General features: G+C 43.1%; 1 protein-coding gene across 1 annotated transcript; it reads right to left on the minus strand.

Annotated features, from left to right (window-relative positions):
- Positions 1-5339: 5339 nt before the first annotated feature.
- On the minus strand, positions 5340-20854 carry C7H6orf58 (chromosome 7 C6orf58 homolog). The gene is made up of 6 exons (XM_069786185.1): positions 20398-20854; positions 15139-15225; positions 11311-11495; positions 9987-10120; positions 9302-9540; positions 5340-6827 (listed from the first exon to the last, which is right to left on the minus strand). Exons 1-6 carry the CDS (start codon positions 20765-20767, stop codon positions 6640-6642), a joined length of 1203 nt encoding a protein of 400 aa, XP_069642286.1. The 5' UTR covers positions 20768-20854; the 3' UTR covers positions 5340-6639.
- Positions 20855-20945: the final 91 nt, after the last annotated feature.

Here is a 20945-nt window from a genome sequence, read left to right on the forward strand (position 1 = left end):
GCAGAGGAAGGGTCTGAGCGGCGTCGGGGAATGCAACGAGTCTACGGAATTCCTGACAGTTCGAGGACAGTGCGACCTTGAGCAGCTTGTAGTATGTCCTTGAAGAGTCTGGAAAGATCCGAGAAGACCAGTACAAAAACAAGATAGTGATAAGAAGAACCGTCCTAACGAACTCACCAATCATGAATTGTTAGTTACTAACCAAACCAATCATATACTAACACATACTCTAAAGAAGGGTATAAAAAGGTGTGTTAGAACAATAAAGTAGCCATTTTGCATGATCTATTACTTGTCGTGTCCGTCTCTACCGCAACAGAGCGAGGCTCAGGGGTTGCCCCACCAGGTACTGCAGCTATGTTGTCAGCAAAAAGAGTCTTCTCCTTTTTCCACCTTACTACAGCTGCCTGTTCTCCTTAGGTTCAGTGATAACATCTGTTAGTATTTTGGGCTCAACATCGCACAAAAGGAGAGGCGGAAACAGCCTTTCTTTCTAAAATGACACTTTTCTCCACTCCGCAAGGCTGGTTTATACTGCTGTTGTCTGTCCCACCATACCTGCTGCAGTCCTTTCCCGCACAAATGGTTCATGCAACTCTTTCTCACAGGTACAAATGGTTTGCAGAAAGAAGTGAGACACATTAAGGATTTTATTTCATTGCATTTTCTGTCCTGGAGAGTTTAGTTAGGCATGAATCAGTTAAAAAACTTTAGAAAATTATCCTTTTTTTTCTACATAAACATATTACATAAATTGAGTAATATTTTAAGTAAGTATAAATGCTTTGTAACAAAACTTTACGTGATTCTGCTTCCATTCTTCATCCTCTGAATCATATTTTGATTGACTGTTTATGCTTCCCAGCCACAGCAGCTGTTTCCAGCCTATGCAGCCTGGCAGGTCTGCAGGCTCTGGGCTCCCATAGAGATCCTTACCAGCCCCTGCCTGGCGCAGTGCTACACTTCATGCCACGCAAGTTGTTCCTAAGACACCTCATTGCCCATTTTGTCTCATCTGCAGTAGAGAAGATTAGATCAAAAACATTCTATTGGGTCTTAGAAGCCCAAATGCTTCGGTGGAAATGGGCTGTAAGCATTTCAAACTTAAATAGAACAGAACCCATCACGTGCTCTGGTGTCCAGCATCACTGCAAAAATGAAGTGGCAGTGGGAGAGGTGGTATCAAGCCAGGATTTTTCTTCAAAAATTAAACTGAAGTAAATTCCAGATCTTTTTCAGGTGCTAGCTTTTTGCACTCTGTATATGAAGGCTCAATACATGCTTAGAAAAAGACAATGTGCTCCTCCTGGAGCCACCAAGGTTAGGGTGAGGGAAATGTTGTAAAATGCGTGTATCATTTTGAATCTCAACATCTTCAGTAGTGGGAACTGGACGTCCACAGCTCACAACACTGCCGAGGAAGAGCAGGCAACATGCCCTGGCCTGAAAACATAGCTGAGCAGTTTGTTTTTGGGAAATGTGGGTCTTTTTTACTGTTGTGCATCAACAAGTAAAACCTAGATGCCAGGTTAAAGGCCACTGTGGGCAAGAATATCTTTGCACTCCCTGCATACCTGGCAAGTGTAAAGGAGAGTGCTTTTTCGCACCAGCAAAAAGTACGTTATTTTTGTATTACAGAGCCTAGGCTGGAAAGGAAGACAGCCCAAGTAATTCTGCACAGATCAAGGATCATAGGGAATGGGAAAGCCAAGAATCCAATTCCTGCTTGAAAAAATATGTTTTTCTGCATTTTTGCTAACAACATCTTTGCATGTCAGCCCTGTAATCTCTATGTCTCCATACCTAAGAAAGCTAAAGAAATTACTGCTGATACCTGCTTAGAGCTCTCTGAAGACAGAGCTACTTTTCCTAGAGAAAGGGAAGGGTGCCATTCCCCTTATGGAACAAAAAGGGAGATTGCTGAAGAAATCCACCCTTACATATGTCATAGAATCATAGAATCATTTAGGTTGGAAAATACCTTCAAGATCATCAAGTCCAATCATCATCCATGCCCACTAAACCATGTTCTGGAATGCCTTGTCTATGCACCTTTTGAATACCTCCAGGGATGGTGACTCAACCACTTCCCTGGGCAGCCTGTTCCAATGCCTGACAACCCTTTCAGTAAAGAAATTTTTGCTAATATCCAACCTAAACCTCCCTTGCCGCAACTTGAGGCCATTTCCTCTCGTCCTATCTCCAGCCACCTGACAGAAGAGACCAGCACCCACCTCACTACAACCTCCTTTCAGGTAGTTGTAGAGAGTGGTAAGGTCTCCCCTCAGCCTCCTCTTCTCCAGGCTAAACAACCCCAGTTCCCTCAGCCGCTCCTCATAAGACTCGTGCTCTAGACCCTTCACCAGCTTCGTTGCCCTTCTCTGGACACGCTCCAGCACCTCACTGTCTTTCCTGTAGTGAGGGGCCCAAAACTGAACACAGTATTCGAGGTGCGGCCTCACCATTGCCGAGTACAGGGGGACAATCACTTCCCTAGTCCTGCTGGCCACACTATTTCTGATGCAGGCCAGGATGCCGTTGGCCTTCTTGGCCACCCGGGCACACTGCCGGCTCATATTCAGCCGGCTCTCAACCAGCACCCCCAGGTCTTTTTCTGCCGGGCAGCTTTCCAGCCACTCTTCCCCAAGCCCATAGCGCTGCATGGGGTTGTTGTGACCCAAGTGCAGGACCCGGCACTCGGCCTTGTTGAACTTCGTACAATTGGCTTTGGCCCATCAATCCAGCCTGTCCAGATCTCTCTGTAGAGCCTCCCTACCCTCAAGCAGATCAACCCTGCCTCCCAACTTGGTGTCATCTGTAAGCTTGCTGAGTGTGCACTTGATCCCCTCATCTAGATCACTGATAAAGATATTAAACAGAGCCGGCCCCAACATCAAGCCCTGGGCAACACCACTTGTGACCTGCTGCCAACTGGATTTAACCCCATTCACCATAACCCTCTGGGCTCGTCCATCCAGCCAGTTTTTCATCCAGTGAAGAGTACACTTGTCTAAGCCATGAGACGCCAGCTTCTCAAGGAGTATGCCAAGAGAGAGAGGGTCAAAGGCCTTGCTGAAGTCGAGGCAGATAACACCCACAGCCTTTTCCTCATCCACTAGGTGGGTCACCTGGTGACAGAAGGAGATCAGGTTGGTCAAGCAGGACCTGTCTTTCGTAAACCCATGCTGACTGGGCCTGATCCCCTGTTTGTCCTGCACGTGCCATGTGAGCTTTCTCAAGACGGACGTCACATTGCCAAGCACATCTATATTATGCATGTCTATATTACGTGACCGTTTAGGAGAATGTTTGGTAAAGCACAGGCCCATTTTGCAGTGGCTCTGCTCCCAGTTGCAAAGACATAGACGAGGACGAGAACCTCACTTCTGATCATTCCTCAGAAATTCCTCTCTTGTAGTTAAGACACTGAAAACTGCACATCTCAGAAATAAGGAGCTGACCTGCCTAAAGTGAGCTGGGATGACCTTGAGTGTGAGTAGACTTAGAAGAGGAAGGCAGTGCAGTGGTTCCCCATCAGCCCCGCAGAGGTGTGGGAGGGGAGCTGGGTTCAGGACTGTTGCCCAAGCTCTGGGGAAGGTCAGGCTCTTTCCCGGTGGATTTTTATTCTCCCAAATCCTTTTTTTATCATGTATCCATTTCTAATCTTCTCTCTTTCTGTCCCAAATGTTGTTTGTCTCAGTCCCCTTAGGCTGGCTATTTGCAAGCATGTACAGAAGTTTAACTTCCTGGCTCTCCAGAGCTGCAGCCGGTTGTGTTTATGCTTTCTTCTAATAGCACCTCTGTCACACAGAATGTGGCTCTGCTTAATGCCAAGCAGTCCGCAGTAAAGAGATTACATGTGTGAAAGGCGTGAGAACAGAGCTGACACACAAACATTGAGGAACTAAACCGCTTCCACTTCGTAAGGCCCCCTTGCTGGGCAAACCCCCGCTTTGGTAGTTTACAGCTTTTGCTAGCTCTAACTAGCAAGCAGGTCCCTCCAGTGCTCTCCCATCCTTCTCTAGAGACATCCTACCATACCTGTGCTGCCTTCTCTTGATACACTTCTCTCTGCTTAGTTTCTGATACCTGTATATTTTCTCACTAGAATGCATCTTTTCTGTTTCAAGATACCTGGGTCTGCTCTCCCTGTAAGAATCCACCATCCCATGTTTCATTTAAAATTCTATGTGTGCATCAACGACCAAAGTGCGATTGCTGGCCAGTTTCCAAAGCCTTTGCCTGGGTGGTTGGCATGCTGGATTCCGACAAAGTGTCTGAAATACCTAAATGCCTGATGCTGTACTGAGCAAGATGGTTCTTTTTCAAAATACTGAAATGTTTCCTAATGTTACCATAAATTCAAATAAGGAGATACTTGCTTTTCAAAAACGTGTTACAAATATCCCCTCAAGTGCAGCAGTTTGCAATTTGTAAGTTTGTTTTCCTTATTTGCATTAATAGCTCTTTTTTGTTTTCTCAAAGTTCAGCCTAGGTTAAATCTAAGTTAACCACAGAAAAGGTCAAATTTTTTTTCCAAACTTTTCTGGAGCACAATTAATATTTTAACAGCTGGCAGCTGTGGTAATTACTTTTAGATTACACCTAAAGTCTGTTGAAATCTAATTACTCTGATCTATGAACCAGGTAATTGAGGGAAAAACTCCCACATTTTCTTAGAACTCATTAATGTATTTCCTTTGAAAATTGTTAGGTAATGACGGTACATTAAGAGTTTATCCATAAAATGACAATGAATAATTAAAACCTTTGTCCCGGGACATTAAGGGACAGAAGAGTGTTTAGCTGCTCAATGTCTTGATAATTACTTCTTAATCTGCGGTTCAAATACCGCGCAAGTTTGGGGAGAAAGGACCCGTCAACCCGGGAAAGTGGCACGGAAGGGCGCAAACTATTTCCTTCTCCTTCGTCTACCCGGGAGGCCGCCTGGCCGTTTCTAAGGGAAAGCGCTGCCGGCGGTAGGCAGCGCTGCCGCGGCGCTGCCTCACCGCTGCCGCGGCGCTGCCTCACCGCTGCCGCGGCGCTGCCTCACCGCTGCCGCGGCGCTGCCTCACCGCTGCCGCGGCGCTGCCTCACCGCTGCCGCGGCGCTGCCTCACCGCTGCCGCGGCGCCGCTCCCCCCGCCCGGCGGGGCGGGCGCTTCAGGGCACGGCCGGGCAAGGGGCCGGCCGGGGGCCCTGCCGGAAGGGCCCTTGCTGGGCTGCTGCCGAGTCAGCCGGAGCTTCTTCCAGCTGAATCCCGAGCCTCCCCCCCTCCTCCTCCGCCGAAGCCCTGTGGCTGTCGCCCGCCCGCAGGGCCGCCGCGAGGAGAGGCAGAGGGGGAGCGCGGCGGAGCGACGTGGGAGACGCCTCCCGTGGGCGGCGGGAGAGCCCGCGGCACGCGCCTTTCTCCTTCCGAGCGGGGGTACGGGACGGCGTTACCCACCGGGATGCCGGTGCAACCGAAAACGCGGGGCGGGTAGGAAGCCGTAGCAAAGCGAAGCTGCTTTCCCTTATTTTGCCGCAGGAGTCTACGGGCCGTGTCTCTTCCCAATACCCTCTACGGCAAGCTGTAACCTGCTGGGATGCAGCAGGCAGCGGCTGTATCGCCGTCCTCCCCTCTCCACCACGGCAAGGGAGCTCCAGCCACGCCTGCTCTCTAGGGGAAGCCTTCGTAAGGACGGAGGGGCCAAGTCAGCAGACTGCCTAAGAAACTTCAAGCCCTGGCTGCCTGCAGGACCCCTGCCCCGCTTCCCCGCAACCTGTCACAGCAAGCTGTTATAAGTAATTCCCTGTATGTGTTATCACCCAGACGACTGGGATCAGCGCTTGGGTCAGAGCACGCTAGGCGCTGGGAGTGCAAACAGCGCAAACGCGTCTCTTCCTCGGTAATCAAATCTAACGTATGGCACGCTGCAACGAGAAGGGTTAGGCACGGGGAAACAGAAAAGTAACCTGTGGTTATACAGACTATGTAATCACATAAATCGATAGATAGTTCAATGTTTCCTTGAGGTAAGTGAATGGAATCAAACGCCAGAAATCTCTGTTGGTCATGGAAAAGCTGCTACAGAATAAGCTCATTTGCTTCAGGACTTCTCAGGACTGGCTCCACAGTACCACGAGGCACTTAGGTGTTTGTTACAAAGCGGCATACCAAGGGAATCCATCTGTACTCAAGTATTTAATCTGCTAAACCTGAAAGCTTCGAATTTGATTGCAGGCGATCTGCAAAATAACGACTTTGGCGGGAAGCAGTCGAGGCCTTGGTTTTGTACCAGAACTTCAAAGAAAAGTTTTGGATTATTATCTATAGGCCATCAAGGACCTGAGTAGTTACATATCTGGTGGGATCCCTTGTATACAGGGAAAAAAACAGTCTGAAACAGAATATAATCTGCTTGTATTTAATCTTGTCTCCAATAATTACATATTATTTATAAAGTCCAAAAAAAGTAATTAAGTAAGATTTTCTGTGAGGCATTTTATTTATAAGGAAATGAGTTAAACACATGAGCTAATTAGGAAAATTAAGTATAAAAATATTGATTCAATATGAGAGACATGCAGACATGGAAGACTCGGGAAACCCTGCTGTAAGAAATTACCAAGACACACACATATCTGTTAAAAGATTAAATCAATCAATGTTGGAACTCCTTTTTCTCAAGAAAGTGAGTGCTGTCAAGTCTGCTCCTTTCAAATCATTATCTATTCCCAGTGGGTCAAAATTCTGGCTCGAAGCCAAGTCTTCAATCAGTTTTCGGCCCATTTTTCTTCCTGCTTCAGTAGACATAGCCTTTTGCCAGACCTTCAGCAGCAATCCTCCTTGGAAAGAAACACAACGTGACATTGTCAAATTAACACGGAGCACACGCAGCTCACAGCACACAAGGGACAAAGCACACGTCTGGCAACAAATACCCACTGCTCTCCTGTGGACAGTGAAATGTACACAAAGCTGGAGCATGCCGATGGGGTAATAATTGCCTACAAATGTGTAGGGAGACACAGGCCATTCATTCAGCTCAGGATCCTTTGTTTTGACAGACAACTGGGCTTGTTCCCTCATCACCAGTGTTGGAAGTCGAAGTGATTGAAGACGCATGTTAAGGTCTTGGTCTGCAATTGCACATAGCTTCATGGCTTATGAAACAGTAGCCTGGTAGTTACAATCATGCATGTCTTTGTTTTTAGTCTAAAGCAACTAAGAATTTGCACTCTCTGCCAGCTAAGGCCTCAACCTAAAAAACAAAATGATCCTAATACTTTCATCCACGCAATAAGCAGTGGCTCTCTAAGAAGTATGCCTGACCAGTCCAGCATAGCACTAGTTTGCAGGAGAGTCATTACCTGCTCCCTACTCCTCTAAGTGCTAATCTTTTTAGTGGGTAAAGGGTCCATAGAGGAAATCTGAGGGTAAAAAAAAAGTCTGCTAGAAAACCAAGAGGAGATTATTCTTCTCCAAAACATGTTTTTTTATATAAAAATGGCAACAGTGAAGAATTGACTTCGTATGGTATTGTACTGGGGAGATGAGGAGTTAAGAGGAGAAGGCAGAAAACAGTGCTTTTGCCTAGTAGGACCACAGGAAAGGTTAGCACAGCAGGGAAGGTCTCAAATAACAAGGCATCTGCTTGTCTGCCTTCAGATATCAGTGGGGGGCAGAGCATAAAAAGAAAAGCTTCTGACCATTGATGAGGCAAGAAGCTTTAGAGGTAGCAGAGCATTATCTCAATACAGGTCCTTGCTGGACAGGCAGAGGTAGCTAGAGGAAAATAAAGAGTAATCAAACTGTGAATCAAGAAACCAAATCTCACTCTCGGTTGGACAGGGTCACATCGTAAGAGGTACCGAGACCCTCTATCTGCTGTTGAAGTTTGCAGCACCAGAAGAGGACTCTGCATCTCACAGGATGTGTTTAAAAGGTTTAAGAATCCAACTCTACCAAAAACAGTATGTCACATTTTGTCATCTGCGTTTTGTGTCAATAAGATCTAGTGTTTCAGGTCCCCACTGAAGCTGTGGATGCAGACACAAGTCAAATTTAGTTTAAAGCTCCTTTTCTGATCTGCAAATCACTCACCAGGTTGAGTTAACTGGCATTTAAGTCCCAGCTGAATGCAAAGCCCATCCCTTCAAAGCATAGTCAGGGAAACCTCCTGCCTGCAAAGCGAGGGATTTCAGCTATGGACTTCATTATGGCTGCACCTGCATGAAACTTCGTCATCCCTCTCTTTCCTTCCCTCTACCATCTTCAGCATCCATGCCTCTTTTCCTCTCTCCTTCCAGTGCTGTTCTCATCTGCTCTGCTGCCCTGGTGCTCTGCTCCCTCCTTGCTGCCCTGCTAGTCCTGCTTTTCCATCCTGTGCCCCCCTCCCCTCCTGCAGGTAGGTCAAGAAAGCCTGAACCGTTTCCTGAAATTCTGGCATAGACTACCAGGGACGGGATAGAGCTGTTAAGATCCTTATTCAGATTTCGAGGAATCATGCTACGTGGAAGGTATGAGGGAAGCACTCTGTGATGCGAGGATGCTCTTTTGTAACACTGAGTAGCTTCATTACGCATCTTTTTCAGCTACAAATACAGCTACTGAGAAAATTTTCACTGAACTGTGTGGGCAGAAGAGGATCACAAAACAACTGCCATGGCTCTGGATACTAGTTTTTCAGTGTATTTTTATACTGTATTTTCATTTAAAGATTCAAAATAACTTTACTTCACAAAGGACAAACAAAAATATCCAACCCAGCAATACCTATGAATGAACTGAAACCTCAGGTGCGTGCAATTCTGTGTCTCACCGCTGGATGGCGATGCAGAACTTATTTTAGTGAACGTGGAGAAGCCAGCATTGTCTAAGGATACGGTTTTGCTGGGACAGATGATATTCATCATTTGCCCATTTTTTGTAATGACCTCAACTGATCTAATAATTTTATTTACAGCTTTAATTGTTTCAGATTTAACTGGTGAAACACAAAGTGGTGTCTGTGTTTTTAAAGATCCTGTGAAAACTGGAGAAAAAAGTAAGATCATCTGCTCCAACAAAAGATGCATTTGTCTGATGGGAAATCCTCAATGCTTATCTTCAGTGTCATCCCATCTACTGCATTTGCTCTCTGGTGTGTTGTTTACTTATGGTTGTACTTTTAGCTTTACTGTTTTGCTGTTAGTCTCTAGGAAGTGTTTATACTATTTTATATCAAAATTCACTGTGTTCATATGGAGAAAGGTATTGAAAGAGGGAACAAGATATTAAATATCTAAGAACTACAGACATTTGTAGGTCGGGCTCATACCTGTTAATTGATTTGCTTTATGAAGAGTTCTCATTGAAAGCAGGACTCTATTTTGCTGTGGACTGAAGTCACTAATGGATGGGAGGACATCCCCTTCAACAAGCATTCTCTGGGGCAGAAAAGCCTGGAAGTTGTTTGTGGTCAGGAAATCTGTAGAGAAGTGTGTGGCTGCAATGAAATCCACAGCATTAGCCCAGTCTTCACCAAAATTTGCTTCTGGAGCAGAGAGATATTTTAAGCTGGAAGAGATCAAAATAAAAATGTAACAGATAATTGAAATCCCCTGTAGACCATGGTAGTTGATCATTTATCCCAAATGTGCTTTGTTCAGTATAAAATCCTGAGTGGTATCAGGGCCACAATGACTTACAACCTCCTTCATCACTTTTTACATAATTTCTTCTGGCATCGCTGCCCCTGCCAAGATTAAACACAGCTCCTGACTCAGGCCCATGTTCCCAGAGAGGAATCAGCATCTATTTTTAAGCCCACAGCCTGCCCGCCCATCGCAGCCTGGGCAGCTGTCTCTCACTGGTCATCCCAGGCTGCAAGACAGCAGAAGGAAGAGTGGAGCCTAAAGAGTAGAGGCCTAAAGTAAGAAAGATCATGTGGACTTTTTTGGGATACTTCCAAAGAGGCATGCAGATGGGAAGATCCCCCTTGGCCACGTCTCTTGTCCCCATACCTGTCCTGGAACTTGGGCAGCGCGTAAGCAATGGAGGCGACGTGTGCCCTCCACATGAGACGGAGGGCATCATCCAGTTTGAAGGAGGAGAAGGTTGCAGGGCTCACGGCTTTGTGTCCTGTAGACAACAGATACTGCAGCAACAGGGAGGAAAAAAGACAGAGAAAGAGGGGAGAGGTTTAAACCCAATGAATTTTTTAGACTTAGGTACATACCTCACAGAACAGCAAGTTTGCAAGCTAAGGGAAATTGCTTTTGGGTAGTTAGAATGTGCTGCTTTATAAGTAACTATAATGTCTATCATAAGGAGAAAAAGGTGATTAATATAGATTTATAAAGTTAATACATATCCCCACTGAAGTTAACAGGAGTTGCCATTCTTTGACTTTAACAGAGCAACAGTTTTATCTGCATAAATACCTAAATAGGTATTCTGCCACAATAATTTAGTGGACTTTTGTATCTGAGTGCCATGGAAGCTTCCGTGCTGAAATATTGGATTCCTTGAAAACCTGTTTATACTCTTTCAACCACAACTTTCAGAAGAGTTTTGGGAAATTATCCTTAATGGTTATCATTATGGCTATTTGAGAAGCAGATCTTTTATAATAACTTCTGAAACATACTGCTTAGGAAAAACAGTCTTAAGATAACAAACCCAGTCTTGCTCCTAAAACCTCTACTTTCACTCACACTTGCCAAGAGGGACTTATGGTTTAAATTTTCTGATCATTATCAATTATTTGCTTACTAACAAAAATGTTTAATATAGAAGCCTATGTATAAAAATAGTTATTGAACTTTGAAGTAAGAAATATTGTCATCTTTGAGATTAGAGAAGAGCTGAATGAGGAGGAAAGATAATATCTAATTGCATAAATAAGTGTCCTTCTGCATGAAGTTTTAGCATTTTCAGATTTTTAGATATTCGAAGGAATAAATAAACCCTATAAAACCAATGCAAGGCCATTTTTCAAGAGTAATGTTCTATCTCGCGTGCTTATTTTGCATTGCTAACATAAGCAGTCTAAGAATAATACAAATTTAACTGTTAACAAAACAGTCTCTTGGGATAGACTCTAAAATAAAGAATTATCTTGAAGGAAGGAAAAAATCCATAACCTGTAAAAACCCTGGCCCTCTTAGCTCTGACTCACTTTACGTTACGCTTTTCATTTTTCCTGCTTGTTACTTTTATATCAAGCTGTTATTGAAAGCAAAGCAAGCTCTCTGAATCTTAAAAATAACAGTAATAATAGTTTTTAAAGCTGATATTCTGGTATTCTTTCCTATAAAATATGAAAAAAAAAGTAAAATTATGTACTTCAAAATAGGCCTTCCAGTCATCCATGAGCTTGGGAATGCGAGATCGGCAGTCGGCAACGCTGTAACAGAAATCAGCTCTTCGCTCTTCTGGTGGCAATATTTCTATCTCGTACTGCAGCTGCCCAAAGAGGCCAGCCTCCACTGCCCCCAGAAGGGGTATGACAGCCAAGTAGTAATTCATACCTGTGACAATAATGAAAAAGGAGGATGTATTAACCATAAGCAAATAAAAATTCCTGCACAGAATAACGAACACTCTCCCATACCAAATGCTACCGTTTGAAGTTGCCATTGATACAACTGTGTTCAGCAGTGGGACATATGTACTGAAATGCACTAATGATGATATCTGTATTGCTTTAGATATGATTTGTAATATTCATTTATATATTGTCCTTTAATAGCCATGCATGAACCGACAGTGTGCTATACTTTGCAAGAAACAACAAACAACCGTTAAAAGTTAGATCTTTATAGGTTGTCACGGACAGGACATCAAAAGTCTCTCAAATATTGGTTGCAAGCTAAGTACAGAAAGACTAAGGGGTACTCCGTGAATATTGTTTTCATTAAAAAAAAAACTCTTCTATGCATCATGGGCATATAAGAAAGGAAAAGGTAAATACTAGTGATATTTTACTGGAAAATAATAATTTTGCTTTTAAAAAAGATTTTGCTCATTTTCAGGAGGAAAGGTGTGGCCTGTCAGAAGAGCAAAGGAAAAATCTCAAGTCACAAGAAGACAGTGTCGCACTGGGAGTCATTGCTAAGCTTGGTCTTGCTTCTTGTTCACTATTTTCATGAGAAGTACTGAAACCTGGATTTCACATCAGAAAGTACTTACATTCTTTTCAGTGGGCTTGCATACATTACATATTGGTACCTGCTTGGGTGACTCAGAGGGCAGTAAAATAATGCAGGAAAGGACTATACTGAATATTATTCTAGGTAAAAAGGGCTGAAGTTCTTAGGCAGGGAGAGTCTCATACACCCTGGGCTGTATTAAATGTGAGTTTCTGATTTAAGCTGACTTCTGGCTTCATATGACTACTCGTGCCACAGAGGGCTGCCCTGAAGGCCAGCCAAAACCACTTGCACTCTCACAACAGTAAGAGACATTTCTGTGCAGTCTGAAAGACTTTTTGCATGTTCCTGCTGCAACAGGGTAAATTAAGGCTAACTTTATACATTTTCTGGAGGCAACAAAATCAGTATGAAGGAAACATGCAGTGGTTAGAAGTAAGTAAAGAGCAGGAATGCAAACATTGAGAAAGTACAGGTGGTGGTTTCCATTCCAGGAAGGTCCCCTGCTTGCACAGGGCTATGCAATGACCCTTTTTGCTTGGGACTGCATGTGACACCTTGCCACAGGGCACCTAGTGCTAGCCATCCACAGAAATGGGAAACTGAAGTTGGAGTATCACACTGAGCTTTGGTTTTACTCTAAATTTATATTTGAAATTTACTCTACGCTGTTATGGATGCACTGCCACATATGCTTATGCCTTTGTTCAGTTGAAGATATATACATTTAATTGCTGGGTCACAGCCAGAGGCTTCATTCAAAGGGTCTCTAGACCAAAGCACTCATGTGGCAGGGAAGGGACAGAGCCATTCGCTGAAACCTGCCAGCAGGTCTGGTGAAAAGGGGACTTGGGACAGGCCAGCAGGGAAGCTGAGAGAGCAAGGCACAGAAGTGATAGAGGGCAAAATGTGCTACAGGAAAAAGAATATGAAGCTTTCCCTTCCCTAGGAGGGGAAAGAATATTTAAACTGGAGGACTTACAAGGGCGTTAACTCCTTAAAAAATGAAGGTTTCCATCATTTCATTGCCTTTAGACATAAGTAATGATTATATTCTATAGGTTGGTCTTGTCTTTCTTCGTCCCACCCTATATGTCAGTTCCATTTCTTTAAAAATAGAAGATAAACTCTCTAAAAGAGTCAGAGTTCAAGTTTGAGTCTCCAAAAATACTGACTTTGACTCAGATCAGAGAACAAGGGAATTATTTTTTTTAAATAATATGTTCATTCAGCTTTTGAAAAATGGAAACAAAAACATTGTTTGGGGCATTCTATTTGGACTGGTTGGGATATACAATTTGTGTAGGCAAATTAATTAAATATTTTTGATTAATCAAATTAATTAAATATTTTTGATTAATCAAATGAGACAATTTAATGGTTGTTTATGGTTTTTATGGGCTCAGAAGAAATTGCCTTGTAAGATGAACTCTGTGGAAATCTAGGTATGCATTGTGGTTTGAGGAGTGTGTTTCCATATAGGCTGTAAAAATACCAGAGGGAAATAGGCTACACATGTTCTTGCACTTGAGACAGAGACCACTGTAGCATTGCTGCTTTTTGTATTGATGCTACAAGTGTTATTCATTGGGCTGCCCTGCGCAACAATAAATGGATACCCTTGAGTTGCATGTGGCATTCCAGATTCCTTTCTTTCCTCTTCTACAAAGCTCTTAGCCAGCAGTGGATATAACCGCTTTTTCCTTTCTATGTAAAAATGTGGTTATAGTATCCTGTCTCATACACTGTTATTTCTCCCATGATCCTGGCAGTGGACCTACCCTTATGTCCCATGGGAGGACAAGGTGCTTTACCACATCTACCAGGAGTGATGCCAACAGCACATATGGCTGAGTTAGCTCACACCTGGGTCTTCAGTAGAGTTTGACACTTTGCTTTTTCTCTGTACTGCGTGGTGCAAAGGTGGTTCCAAATTTGATACCACTATCATTGAGAGGACGTTTCTTCCTGCAATGCACATTTGCTTAGGTGTAATGGATAGAGCCACTCTCCTGTTACACCTATGACAGACATTTTTACAAATGAAATTCTGGTGTATCTCAGACTAAGAGAAACCATGCATTAACTTGATCCCTCCAGTTCAACACAGCAATATACGAATGGCCTGAATTACCAAAAGCATGCAAGAATTTTGGATATTTCCATTTTGGGGAAGACTGAATTATCTGGATGTGTGTTTTTAGAGATAATGAGGAAAACACTGAAAGTATCAGGAGCACTGACAATAGAACTTCAGATCTTTACACTTTCTCTGTGACTTCAGTTTGTTGCTACTCATTGGAATAATGAAAAAATTTTAACAGAATTTCAACCTACTAGAACTCCAAAGCCAATATTAAAGTGAACAGAAATTGCCTCATAGCTCATGTACACCAGGTCGAAGTATTAACTAAGTTTTAAATGAATACTTGAAAGCCTGCTGGATAAATGTCAGTGTAATAAAGATAATGAAGTTATTTGGATATCATGGGCACAAAGTCTCCCTTTATTTCTTTCTGTGTAGCCTACTGACCACAGTGAAGTTGTGGAGGTGCAACTGAAGGCAGAAAAGTCCTGTCAGATTTGTATTACCGAGGGTGATGCAAGAACCACAGAGATTCCTGCCTGACATTCTCACACCAAGTTTTAATTTGAAGTTCCAGCATCTAAGCTGAACAAATCTGCTCTGGAGTAATTGAAAACTGTGATTTCTATGAATGTCTACAAATAGAGATACCCGTCATGGTGTTTCCTACAAATTTTTACATGCATTTTTGCAATGCAAACATTTTTTAAGCCTGAAAATTGGCATCTTTTTCCTTCCACAAATAAGTTATCAATGTCAATTAACTTTCATTTAGTCACTCACACTTAGGAGTCTTGCTACAAGTTTTCAATGGAGAATTATGTAGCACTGAAATTGCTTTGTAATATAGAAGTCTAAGGGGAAGAAAGATTCTAAATTGCCTTCTATGACACTAATCATGTTTTGGAGAAGAACAATGTAACAGCACATACTTACAGGACCACCAGCTTCTTACAGATATGCACAAGAGGTCTCCATCTTCATAGCCACAGGAAGTCACACTGGAAGGATCTGCTAATCTGCCTGAATCAAATGAAATAATACACCAAATACTTCTCAATCTTTTTTCACACAGGAAATCCCTCTGAGATGAAAAAATTATGTAGCAGTAAAGCATGCACCATTTTGCTCAGAGAAGCAGAAGAATTACTGTTGTTTTGCTTCATAAACTACTATTCCTAGAGTAGTTGAATTTCTCAGTCAATACTTCTGCAGTGCATTGTAATTTGATTGTGTTTTACAGTTCCTCACTGTAAATGTATTCTGAAAATTTATGGAACTGTCTGAAAGTAGGGCATTGCAGTGATATTTTTATAGAGCTCTAAATATACACGCACATATGGACATAAACACATGTATAGCTGATGCATCATTTTCAATGGATGCAGGGCTGCTAGTGTAAGAGAGCTGCTTAACAAGCAGAACAGTACAAATTAAATGTGCTAGTAATTGTCTCATCTAATTGCATTGTGTGATACAGAATCCCTTCCTGTTTAATCATGCATACAAACATGGCCTTACTGTGAAGCTAAGAATGCAAACATTGTTGTACCTGATTAGCAGGGTTTTCAAGCATCTGTGCTGTAGCAAACATGCAAGACATTTCACAATTATTCGTGACAGCATGTAAGGCACATTTTACTTTAAACATATGACATGGAGAAACAGCCTAATTCCTGAAAGCATAATGTACATGTACATTATGTGGTTATTAGTCATGTGAGTGAGTCAGGAAGTCTGCTTTAAGAGTATGACGTGAAATCACCATGGTCAGGTCCAATGACTTGAGCTGTTCCAGAAGCTCCCAAACTCTGCCCTGCAGGGCACTTACTGTCTCACAAGTCAGCTGAATAACGACACTATCATTTCTGTCAGATTAGAACTAAACCTCATTACATTCTTTAAAAACCTAACCAAATTTTCTGATACTTTTTACTCGAGAAGAAGAGATGATCATGAACCATGTGCATACAGATTATCCTAATTATCCTCTCTAGATGACTGGACAGAGCTTGTGCTTTGGGACATGCTAGCTGCTCATGCCTATATCTTTCAGTAGCAGAACACTGAGGGCATGAATTTGCAGTGTTGAGGAATGCAGTTCAACAGGATATTTTTTAATGAAAAATGGTATTTTTTAATATTTACAGAAAGATGATTTTTTTTTTTATTTTTCCAAGATTCTACTTTCACACAGGGCACCAGAAATAGGCAGCAGTAGTTCACTGGTGTGCAAAGGGAATGAATGGGAAGGATAAAGGAAAAGAAGAAAAAGAAGACAAAATGTTGCAAAAGAATTGTACATTAGATTACCAAAGATTGTTAGCCTAGGTGCTTTCAGAAAATGAAAAGTCCCAGGCAGTATCAGTGATAATTATAACATATATATTAATTACTTGGAGCTGGAAGCACTAACTCTACTTCCAGGCCTACACACCAGTTTTATTCTCTCTGGTCCCTCCTATTCCCTGTGTACATGATTGTTATTTCAGTCTTCAGGTCTATCCAAGTGTTGTGGTTTAAGCCTAGCCGGTAACAAAGCACCACGCAGCCGCTTGCTCACTCCCCCCATCCGGCCACGGTGGGATGAGAAAATCTAAAGGCAGGCTCGTGCGTCGAGACAAGGACTGGGAGGGATCACTCACCATTTATGGTCACGGGCAAAAGACAGGCTCAACTTGGGGAAGAAACAAAATCAATTTAAGTTACTACCAATCAAATCAAAACAAGGATAATGAGAAGTAAACCCCAAATCTTAAAACGCCTTCCCCCCACCCCTCCCTCCTTCCCAGCTCAACTCCACTCCCGGTTCTCTCCACCTCCTCCCCCCAGCGGCACAGAGGGACGGGGAATGGAGGTTGGGGTCAGCTCGCCACATGTTGTCTCTGCTGCTCCTGCCTCCTCAGGGGGAGGACTCCTCACTTGTTCCCTGCTCCACCATGGGGTACCTCCCACGGGAGACAGTCCCAACTGCTCCAGTGTGGGCTTTCCCATGGAGTCACGGCCATCTTGGGGGGCCTCCGCTCCACCGTGGACCTCCACGGGCTGCAGGGACACAGCCTGCCGTCTGACCGCGGGCTGCAGGGACATCCACCTCCTCAGGCGCCCCTCCTCCCCCTCCTTCCTCACTGGCCTCGGTATCCGCAGAGGGGTTCCTCTCACATTCCAATCCCCCCACTCACTGCGGGTTCCCCTTCTTAAACCTGTTCTCCCAGAGGTGCTATCCCACTGTTGCCGACTGGGTCGGCCTGGGCCAGAGGCGGGTCCGACTTGGAGCCGGGCGAGCTTCTAGAAGCTTCTCACAGGAGCTGTCCCTGCGGCCCCTCCCCCGCCACCAAAAAAACCCGCGCCACACAAACACATAACACCAAGCTGTTTGTGTCTTTCTCTGTATTGACAGTGCCTCCCATGTCATTAGCATGTATGTCATTAGCAACTATGTGCAATCTCATAAGCAAATTTCTCTGGTATATTTTTGGTGGCAAGGGTGTTAATGAAAAAGCTAAATGATGTTGTTCTCAAGAATGATAATTGAAGAACTCTGAGCATATCCTCCATTTAGCTGTAAACTTACCTTAGCAACACTAGTCACTCAATTCTCTTTCAGGTGTTCCTTTACCAGATTTACAATTCCCTGTTTCATTCTTATTTTGTAAAATGTCATTAAAAACTTTGATTCTATGCTTTGATTTTACAAAGGGAGGAAATGCATTTCTGGACTTCGGTAAAACATCACTTATAAAAGAAGGTATCGAGTTAGTCTTACACAAAGTACCTTTGATTCACATAAGCTGTGCTTTATGCCTTTTTCTGTTTAGCTGCATGTCTTTAAATATTCTTTCCTCTATACTTATTCTAATGTCTCATCTACTGCTGATGTAGGAGAAAGAAATATTATTGTGTCCTTATCCCATTTTTCCTTCTTCTTCAATATAGGTACAACCTTTCCTACTCTTCAGACATACAATACCACCTGAAGCTTTCTTAAAGTTATTGCTCCTGGATTTGTACATCTATATGTCAATTCTTCCAAGTGCGGGTAGAAAATATCCAGTTTCCTCAGTCTGTGTAGGTACGACTCTCAGTTTAACTCCGTCTCCCAAGTGATAATTTCTGTTTCCGCAGCCTCATTTCTACCAACTGTGCTGTCTCAACATCATTGTCTCTACTGTAAATTTAGGCAAAGTACTGATTCCATTTTATGTCCATGAATAGATTATTGCAAATCTTTGTACTGCTCTTATTAAGTAGCAGCTTCACTTGCTTTTTATGGTTTATATAGGACCATATAAAAAAAAATATTTTCTCAGCAACATAACTTTCATAACCAGACAGAATTGTTAATTCAACAGTTTTTGTAGTATTTTCAAGGATCTGCTGTCTGGCACAATGAACTCAAACCCTGCTTTCATTTGCCCCAGCTTATTATGTCAATATACAAATGTTTCAGTCATTCCTCACTAATCTAGCCCAGCTGCCTATCAGTATTAGGTTTAGCCAGTTGCTAACCTCACTACTGTATGCACCCAAATTATGTCTGTCTTTTCCCCTTACCCAGTCATCCTTCAACTTCTCACATTTTTTAGTGTAAAATGCTTTCCAGCCATGTGATATTTCTCCTTCTACTATTTTTTAACCTTCTAATCAAGTAATTTCAAAAATATATCTTCTTGCATAAGGACTAGTCCTACGACTCTTTGGCTGGTGACAGCAGATCTTTACCTTTCTGTGCAACCAGGTGCAAACCTTCCTCTCACCTACTGTGTCCCTCATCTCTATTTGGGAACTCACTGCAACCAGGCACATCTTCACTTTGTGGATGAGGCCACACTACATAACTAGATCCTTTCCAGCATGTCGCCACTCAAATGTAGCTTCTGCATCCAGTCATCTTTGCCTCTGCCACACATTGGGTCAACTCTCCTGTTGCACCAGCCATCCTCTTCAACTTCTCTTTCTTTTCCTATACATAAAGAAGGGAAAGAAGAAAAAGCTTCCCTAAACTCCAGCCAAATTCTTCTTGCTGCTGTCTGCTTGCCAGCTAGTTGCCTCCTTGGATTTTGCTTACTCTACCTCCTTTTCCTCATTTTGACTTAGCAGTTATTTTCCATTAGGTGCGACTAAATGCTGGCAGCCTTCCTTCTCCACCAGCTGCAGCCCCTCTGTCTTCTTCCAAACATACAGCTTCAGCCAAACCACCACCTCATGAAACTACAGACTAAAACCAATAGAGAAAACAACAGGCAGACAGATGCATTTGCTTATGCCTTGTTACTAAAAAAGTTCCTGAAAACATGATTGACTCTTATTCTCTTCTTTCCACCTCTCCTGGTTGCTAGAACAAGGCAAGTCAACTCTGGCTCTGAATGGAAAGCTTCACTGCCTGCTGCATGTGAAGCAGCGTGCGGTAGAACACGTTCCCTGATAAAGCCCTCGATAAGATATTGCAGCCTTAGCCTCAAGGAACCTTTCACACATGTTTCTGTATCTGCTTCTCTGGCATGGCCAACAAGCAAACAAGAATGACTGCCCCAGATAACAACCAGCTTTGGGGGGATGAGCCATTAGAATTTGGACATAATTTAAAAACCAAAATAAAAACCAAACAAAAAAAACCCCAACAAACAGAACAAATTTTAATTTTGTGTAAAACACATGTTTAGAAAATAATGAGGCTACTCCTAAACTGACCAAAAAGAGCAAATGGAAACAAATTCTCAGACAGACAGGTGGACTTTCAACTATCTGTATTAGAAATGAAACTCAAACCACCAATAGAAGATCATAACATAAACAACCAAAAAAGCCTATTAGTTAGCAATTTAAGAACAGCACTGCAGAATGCAGGCTCTGAAACCTACCTAATATAAACAGGACCAACTGTGAATATCTTTACAAAGATTTTCAGATAACTGAAACATTGCTGATCTAAACCATAGATCTTCTGGATTCTGACCAGTCCTGTGTAGCAATACGTTTTTCTGTTAGGACGTTTAATAGCTGTTGCTCAACAAGGCAAGGGTGTTCCCTTCATTCAGGATTTCTTTTTCAAATTAGCAGCTTAGCTCAATATGTCAAAATTTACACCATCTGAGGCTATACTGGGCTTGTGAGGCAGAAACCTTGGAAAGGATGACCCAAAGTGGGTCTGGCAAACACTTCGCTGTTCCAGCAGCTTAAGGACTTAATTCATACCTGTACGAAATTGCCACCCATGTTGCAATGGTAATCCCCAGAGAATATTGCCAAAATTTTGGGATCCAAAGGTGGTAAAATATTTGGCTGAAGAGTTTAGCAAGTTCTTATACACTCCCACTCGTTCTTGATAGTTCCAAGCATTGATGACAATTTTGTTGTCCTTTACTAGGAAACCCAGCAGGTTTTCAGGTGCAAGGTCCCACAGAGGGGGATAGGCGTCTTCTCCAGTGGCACCTTTTTCACTCTGTGCTGCGGCAGTCACTGGATTCAGGGTAACAGTCACTATAAGAAGAGTATGTACACCAAAGCAGGGCCGCATTGTGAAGGTTTGTGACCCAGGTGTTTGTGCCTGCAGGGCTTTTATCATGAAAGGTGAGGGCTGGGCAAAAAAGGGTGACTCAGACGCAGAGGTCTCCAGCTCCCTTCCCTCTTTCCAGTGACCCTGACGTGGACTTGCCAGATCAGCGAGCTGTGAGTAATGCTCTGTCCTCCCCATGGGATCTGGGAGCAGCAACAGATGTCTAAGACAGATCAGTCTGACCAGA

This window comes from Haliaeetus albicilla, chromosome 7 (genome assembly GCF_947461875.1).
Source record: "Haliaeetus albicilla chromosome 7, bHalAlb1.1, whole genome shotgun sequence".
NCBI lineage: Eukaryota > Metazoa > Chordata > Aves > Accipitriformes > Accipitridae > Haliaeetus > Haliaeetus albicilla.

Coding starts and splice junctions, on each gene's coding strand:
- C7H6orf58 (XM_069786185.1), bottom strand. CDS start 20,767: ATGATAAAAGCCCTGCAGGCACAAACACCTGGGTCACAAACCTTCACA. Junction 15,226..20,397: donor TGGGTGGCAATTTCGTACAG/GTATGAATTAAG, acceptor CATTTGATTCAG/GCAGATTAGCAGATCCTTCC. Junction 10,121..11,310: donor ACTGGAAGGCCTATTTTGAA/GTACATAATTTT, acceptor CTGTTGCTGCAG/TATCTGTTGTCTACAGGACA.